This window comes from Falco cherrug, chromosome 4 (assembly GCF_023634085.1).
Source record: "Falco cherrug isolate bFalChe1 chromosome 4, bFalChe1.pri, whole genome shotgun sequence".
Lineage (NCBI taxonomy): Eukaryota > Metazoa > Chordata > Aves > Falconiformes > Falconidae > Falco > Falco cherrug.
The window spans coordinates 95,072,722-95,080,352 of NC_073700.1; the positions used below are offsets into that span (position 1 = coordinate 95,072,722).

The 7,631-nt window shown below is 40.4% G+C and overlaps 1 protein-coding gene across 6 annotated transcripts; it reads left to right on the top strand.

Annotated features, from left to right (window-relative positions):
* Nucleotides 1-1,300: 1,300 nt before the first annotated feature.
* LOC102047700 (probable G-protein coupled receptor 141) lies at nt 1,301-7,282 on the top strand. Of its 6 annotated transcripts, XM_055709932.1 has the most exons (5): nt 1,301-1,841; nt 2,296-2,391; nt 2,737-2,831; nt 3,755-3,860; nt 5,342-7,282. In XM_055709932.1, the coding sequence occupies exon 5, from the start codon at nt 5,366-5,368 to the stop codon at nt 6,230-6,232; it is 867 nt and encodes a 288-aa protein (XP_055565907.1). In that variant the 5' UTR covers nt 1,301-1,841; nt 2,296-2,391; nt 2,737-2,831; nt 3,755-3,860; nt 5,342-5,365; the 3' UTR covers nt 6,233-7,282. The 6 variants fall into 6 exon arrangements, with proteins under 6 accessions (XP_055565907.1, XP_005442515.2, XP_055565908.1 ...); XM_005442458.3 differs by lacking the exon at nt 2,737-2,831; XM_055709933.1 differs by lacking the exons at nt 2,737-2,831; nt 3,755-3,860 and having other exon boundaries at nt 1,301-1,597; nt 1,745-1,841.
* The last annotated feature ends 349 nt before the right edge of the window (nt 7,283-7,631 follow it).

Consider the following 7,631-nt stretch of genomic DNA (forward strand, 5'->3'; position numbering starts at 1 on the left):
ATGTGGTTCTTTGCAGCTGTTCCCAAGTGCTTTAAAGCCACCATTATAAATTTTCTGGAATAACCTAAAGCAGCAACAACTGTAATTGCCTCTACAGGTGTTGGAGGGCAACTAGACCAAATAGTAGGATATAACTACTTCATAAATCTTCTAACTTACTACTAAACTGGTATGTACCTACACAGGAAAATAATGGCAAGTTCCTGAACTTGTAATAATAAATCTCATGTCCCTGCATCAAACCCAAGAAATAACAGTTTTGTTTCAAAAGACAAGCCATAGCCTGCCTGTGATATACTCCTCCAAATTCCACCACAGAAACCCATGATACAGTTCTTCTACTTATGTAAAGCATAATGTCTACTTTTGAGGCATAATAAATAAGTATGCCTGAGGCAACTATATATTATTATTTCTAACAGACAGAGAAGCCAGATACGTTCTTCCATCCCAACGAACAAGGCCTAAGAAACCTCTCAGCAAATCTGTAGCCAAATAAGTAAATTAGTCCAAGAATCTCAGATCTCCTGCTAAGTTTGTTGACCACTTACAGGCTGAAGTTATTAAATTCTTCATGCTGCATTGGTGGGTGGGATTGGCAAGTTAAGGGATTATCCTGCAAGTTCACTAACCATGGAGTATGATTTGCTCACTTTTCAGAACCTGTGACTCACATCTAATGGAGTGGGAGAGAGGCAGCAAGAGCTGTGATTGCATCTGCAGTCACAGAAAAAGCAGTATGTTAAAACATAGCACAGGTCTTCCCTGTTTTACTGTTGTTTATGACTGGCCTGGACATAGCTTAGTTCTTGTAAGTAACTAGCAACAGTGGGTCTAATATTAATAAATAATTGAAATTATCAGCAATTATGACCCTAGGTTGGAAGTGGCTCAAATTGAAATCCTACCCAGTCACATGAAGTAGCACAGTTTTATGTACTTTTTCTCTTTTTTTGGTTGTTGTTTTGGTTTTTTGTGGGTTTTCTCCTTTTCTTGTCCTTTTTGATTATTTTTTTGTCTCCTGGGATTTCCTGCATCAGCCCTTTCCTTGGTGCTGTGCCATGGGCAGGCAGGATCCAGCCTCACTGTGCCATCCCGTTGCTCCTAAATAAAAAGAAGCTCTTGAGTTCAGAAGTGAATCCTTGATTGCTATTATGCTGGCAAGTAAACATAACATTTTCTTACGAAATGACACTGAAAGCAGAAGAAATTATGTAGAAATGAAATTAAATCAAGAACTTAGAGTTTTACTGTGAGTCTAGCCCCTGCTTAAAGGTGCTCCACTACACCCATGCATGGACACAGTCAGTGACACTTCCACAAGACTCATCCTGTCTCTGAATATCCAACAGGACTTGTTTCTCTTCTTTCAACTATTGCTTCTTCTGTTTGATTTTCTCTTCTTAATAATCTAAATGTTCACGTTTTTTCTTTGTCTTCGCTTTCCCCCAGTGTTGAACCGGACCTGCCCCATTCTTTCCTTCCTTAAAGTCTATCTGTGACGTTAGTTCTCACGTGGATCTCTGATGTCTACCTATACATTTCTGTTTCAACCTTTATTTGCACCACTGGTCAAAGCAAACTATGTGCTGATGAAGTAAGAAGCAAAAGCAAGATCTTGAAAAGTCATTTGAACAAGCTGATATGACTCAATTTCCTTCTATATTCAAATGAAAAACTAACCTAAAGTGTAAGACCTGGATTGCAGGGTTGAGTGATTTATTTTTTTTCTTTTTTGTAACAGAAGAACGTGAAGATGAAAAGTTTACATGCTGAACAGCTTCAATGTACAACCTCTAAGGAACATTTTGAGGAGAAGACTTTGTTGACAACACTCAGAGGTATGAAATATCAATTGAGAAGTTCGGTTTCTGACTCCCAGGAGTTGTGGTGTCAGCCAACAGTGGTCTCCCCAAGGTGACCAGAATTACCTATGCAACACCTTTGCAGGGTTTTTTTTGCATCACTTTACATCCAAAGAGCTCATATTGGACTCAAACCAGGTAGAAGAGTGCAGAAAATTCACCTTATAGCCTGATTCAGCTCTTTCTGGGGTGCTGGCTGTCACATAGCAACCACTTCAGGAATGCAATTTCTTCATGTCTCTTCTGCATAATTACTTGGTCGCTCAAGCTTTGCAGATCACTTCAGGTCTTGTGGACATAGCACAGGGCTGCAGGCTTTTCTCTGCTTTGCCCAGAAGCTGTGGATGTAGTTTCACAATCACTCCAACCCATCGAAACCATCCGTGTCTGACACTCAGGCTGTTCCCTACCTTCTTCTGCATTTCTGCAGAACCAGCTGATCATTCCACCATCCAAACACCATTGCTACCATGTCAGGCAGCAGCCTGTCCTTATGTGGGATTAAGTGATGCTGGAACCATATCTGGTGAGTACCCTTACCCACATAGCTGTCTTCCTTCAGTGCTCTGTTTGTGGAAGCAATTGCACATTTCTCTTACCCCAAGACCATGAGTCTAAGCAGTCTCCAAAATGGGCATCTCTCCTGTTCTGAATCCTGGTCTAGTTGAGTTGGTAATAGCTCCCTCAAAGCTTTCAGAGTTTATCCTGAGAATGCCTCGCAGACTGCTGTCTCCGCATTCTTGCCTACCCTCACAACCCTTTCTGCTTCTTTCCCTGATGAAGCGTCCTTGGTTTTTTGAGTCTTTGTATTTATTTACTTCTAATAGTTCTCTTTCACATCTTGTTCTTCCTAATAACTGTGCTTAATAAGAAAGAAGCCTCTTGGAGGGATCCATCCTCACATGCACAGCAGGGGATGATCACAGGATGGCAGCAACAGTGTTAGTTCAGCCCTGCTGGAACATGGTATTTATGTTACTGCTCACAAAACCTTGCGTTGTCCTTTCATGTTTGAGTACTGATGACTCTGGGGGTGGTTTAAAATGCTAATTGAAAAATAAGCTGGCTAACACTTTTCTGTTTAATTTCTAGTCAAGAAACTGTTTTTTAATATCTGCAAGAGCCTGGACTCAATGCTTTCCTCTTTTTGGTGAGCTACCTTGTGCTAACGATATGGTTTAGGATCAGCATTCATGCCTGTGGTTCAGGCACCATCTTCAACCACCACCGGCCTCTGCATGTCTTTTTTTAACAGCAGGAACTCTTAAGTCACTTTTTATATATGCCTGAAGCTTATTTTACTTAAAATATTTTAACAGCGAGCAGTCTCCTCTGAATTCTTGAAGATCCAATAGCATGTTAGAGTGGAATCTTTTGTTAACTCTGCTGAAGGCTTTGTCACTCTGGAACATTTAGCTTAGTTATTAAACATAGAATCATAGAATCATTCAGGCTGGAAATGACCTTTAAGATCAAGTCCAACCATTAAGGGGAAAAGTGCTTTTATAATGAAAAATCCTCTGCTTAGCTGAAGATCTCTTTATTTGATCAGTGGCACTTTTTACTTGCTTAGTAGCAAACCCTGGTAACTTCTAGTAGTTGTACAGCTCAGGGAATCACTGCTCATCAGAGCTTTGAGGCTGCCCAAAGTGTGGGCAGAAAGTCCAGTAGTCCTGGTGGGTGAGTCCATCCTACAGTCTGAGGTCCGAGCACAGCAATGGTCTCTGACAGCTCAGCAGCTTTTCAGCAGTTTTCTCTGCATGAACAAAATCATATAAGTTGTTGAACGTATGTGATTGCTATCACGGGGGGGGGGGGGGGGGGGGGAAAAGACTTGTGCCTTCCTGTATGTGGGCTGAGAAAACTTTCAACCATTCTTGGTCAAACAGTAACACCAAAGGCTCCTTTTTTCTTGCTGGTTATATGTGCCATAGGCTATGGATGGGTGAAATGGCAAAGAAGAAGGAGGGAGTTACAAAACCAGGAGATTATAAGGTAAAATTTTAGTATTTTATTTCTATAAACAGTGAAAAACATAATCTATTTCAGAGTAATATAAAATGTTGGCATCTAGGCTGTAATTATGCTGTTTATAACAACAAAAAAGATTGTACCTTCTTAAAGCCAGCTTGAAATATTAACAGTTTACATTGGAAAATGAATTTCTGTCAAGAGCAGAAAGTCATCTTCTGAAAACTTGTAAAACTTTTCTTATAGCAAAGTGTCTGAGAAAGCAAATTTATCATGCCTGTCTCAGGAATATTGGGTGGTGGATATGTGCTTTTAGCCATTTAAATGCTTCTAAGATCATGCATTTTAAAAGGGAGTGAACAGAAAGGTTTACATCAGTCTTGGAAACAACACTCCAATGGCTTTCTAAAGATGCTTTTCCTGATCTTCTTCCTTTCCTTATAAGGAATAAATAGATAAATTAAAAATTACTTCATAAGTAAGTTTTCCTGAAAATGTTTCACAATTGCAGCCTATCATTTTACAGATGAGTGCAAGTAAATTAAGAATTGCTGATTAAAACTAGTTTATTGATTTCAAATTGCAAAGGAATCAGAGAGAGAAGGCGCTGCTTTTTTAAGTGACCATTTTCCAGCTTTTACTTTGGTTTTTTTTTGAAACTTTTTGCAAGATAAGGACAAATTTCATTAGCGAAGTATGCAAGTACCCCACATGCTGTTCCCATTTACTTGTTCAGAATTATATACAGAAGTATACTTCTATGCAAGCCCAAACAACAGAACAGTCCATATTTTGCCTTAAGTCTAAATGAGAATGCAGCTGTGTTGCTATGTTCAACAAGTGCCAATAGGATTACATCTTTCAGAAGATTGTTCTTAAAAGAATTTTTAGCTTTTCCTCACTTTTGATAGTAGAGTAGCTCAGGTGAAAAAGACTTGGAGCTGAAGCAAGAAGCAATGGAATTTTCATAATTTTATTTTCAGTGTGCTCTATGCATCTTGAAACTGAAACTGTTGCTGCCTTACGGGTGTCCTAGATCCATCCAGCAAGACGCTAAAAAGAGGGCTCAGGTGTCTTCATAAAGTATCCTCAAATTATAAGTACAACCTCTTCACATTTCAGTATTATTCCCACCTCCAATTTTAGCTTTATGAGTGCAGATTGAACTTGTATAATTGATAAACAGAGTCTTGGCTATTTTAAAATGGCTGAATCTCGAGGCAAATAATAATGATAAAAATTCCTAGAATGCAGCTTAGTAAATTAAAAATTCATTCATAATTAATAGAAAATGTGAAATATAAAGAACACTGAGAGGGAAGAGTTATTGTTGTCATATACAGCATGACAGTAGCTATAATGTTGTATACTACGTGGGACAACATCATTTCCAACACAATTCAGTAAAATGTCCCTTCATGCATCTGTGACATTCCACAGTTAACAATAAAGGAAGCAACAAAGAAAATGTGTCTATTTTGACAATTCCCATTTTTCACTTTCAGTAAGCTTTGAAAGAGAAGCTTAAGATGATTCCGAACAGCAGCATAACCCAGCAGATCTACTCCTCCAATGAGACGCTGCCAGACACCTCAGAGAGGCTCCGCACCATTCTCATAGCCCTGTACCTCATCAACCTGGCCGGCGGCACCGTTGGGGTCATCATGATGTCCCATCAGTTGTTTCAAAGACGATCGCAATCTGTGATGACCATTATCATCATCAGCCTTCTGGTGCTGCATACCTTGATGCTACTCAGCATCCCCTTCCGCCTCAGCTATTACATTTTACAGGAATGGAAATTTGGGAGGTTCACCTGTAAGCTAGCAAGCGCCATCATCTACCTCCACATGTACACCACCTTCATGTTTTACGTGGCTATCATCGTAATACGCCTCCTCCGCCTGGAGTTTAGGAAGTGCTACACCACCACCTGGGTGGGTGCTGTCTGGCTGGTGGGAGCACTGGTGGTCACACCGGTTCTTCTCTCCCACTATGGCACCTCTAAGACGTACAACCCCTCCGAATGCTTTCAGTTCCACAAGGAGATACAAGAGGTGCCCATGGTGATCACAAACTACTGCTTGGTTGGGATTTTGGTGGCAGTTTGTGCTGTGCTTACTGTCATCCAGTTGTCTGTCATCTGTAGACTGGCTGTGAAATACTGGCCTGACATCAACTCCCATGTGGAATTCAGGGCTCAGGCAAAGAGTTTCTTCTTCATCCTGGTAACATTAGTGTGTTTTATGCCTCATCACGTGTTCAGAGTATATTACATCCAAAACTGCCACCTGGACAAAGACCATAAACTCCTTCCATACAACGAAATTTTTTTAGCTTTAACAGCAATGTGCTGCTTGGATATGTTGTGCTTCATAGCAGGAATAGCCCACTGAACTTGCAGCCACCAGGAAATCCAGCTGCAGGGTGTCAGTACCAGCTTTTAGCAGAAATAAAACTGTGTCAGGACCTTGCTGAGCCGGGGAGACTGCTGAGCCTTCAGCATGGCTGTGTGTGTCTGTAGCATAGTTTGGCTTGTGCAGACCAGTAAGATCTATCTTTCAGAAGCTACTGGGTTTTATTTTCTCCCTTGAAGGCAGACACTTGGCTCTTACTCTGGTCTTTGACCTAAGAGTCATGCCCTGAAGCTTTAACAAGACTTTCCTCAGCTGTCCGTCTCTAACAATTACAGCACGAGCATCCGTTCCTTTCTATTTTTCCCTCAAAGTATCTCAGTAACAACAACCCACTGTGTCCAATAAGTTGTCCACTCTGAAGGTTTAATGAATTCTTCTGGAAGTTGTGATACTGAGGGGAAGAGAGAGAAGAAAGAAATTCTCTTACAGGATGTTTGTACTAGTGATTTTAGATAGCAAGGACATAGACTCTGTTCAAATAAAAAGTATTCAAGGCATGAAACCGGGTATGAATGAAATACTGTAGTAACATATTCCAGCAGAATCCTTTTCTTTGCTTATACAAATATTAAATTAAATTATATGAAAAAACTTATCAGTCTCACAAGGTCACCTTCGCTTCATTTCAAAACCACAAGCAGCTCACTGAATTGTGGTAATCACATGTATAGAGCAAGTGAGAGCGGAACGGGACACAGCTTTCAAAACTTCTGCCTTGTGTCACTCCCCTGTCAGGGCTGGATCTGTGGCTGTTATCCCTTAGGTCAATTCTAGCCAAAGAAATACAAGTTAATGTGGTCCTATAACTGGATCTGGAATTCAGATCAAGGGGTCTGTTCCTTTACTGGTGGATCAGCTGCTCTCTAGGAGAGGGAGATATTTTATCAGCCTTCAAAAAAACCTTTGATGTCTGGTCACTTTCAGTTGCTTGTTGATTTATTATCAGATACCATATTTTTTCCATTTGCCCATCTAACGAAGTAAAACTAGAATAAATTTAACTGAACTGTGTTTAATCAGTTCAACATATGCTCATGTGTGTATACAAACTTGTGCTGGAGTATATATTTTCTCCATTAGACAGATGATATTCTTTGGGTACCACATCCGTTCTGGGAATCTCTGTTTTATCTTTGTTACATAATAATCTGTTTCCATGATTGCATTCTGCCTGTTCTTCTCAGTGCAGAAGGTCTTACAACCCTTCTGTTGAAGGCCCCACTGTCATTTGCTGCATCCCAACAGCTTGAGGCCAGATTTCTCCCACCCCAGACTCCCAGGAGTCACACGAGGGCACGCTTCCGCCTTCATAGACCTATATTCATAGGCCATAACTTTTAGCCTGACAATCTTTGCTACAGAAGTGCTATGATCCCTG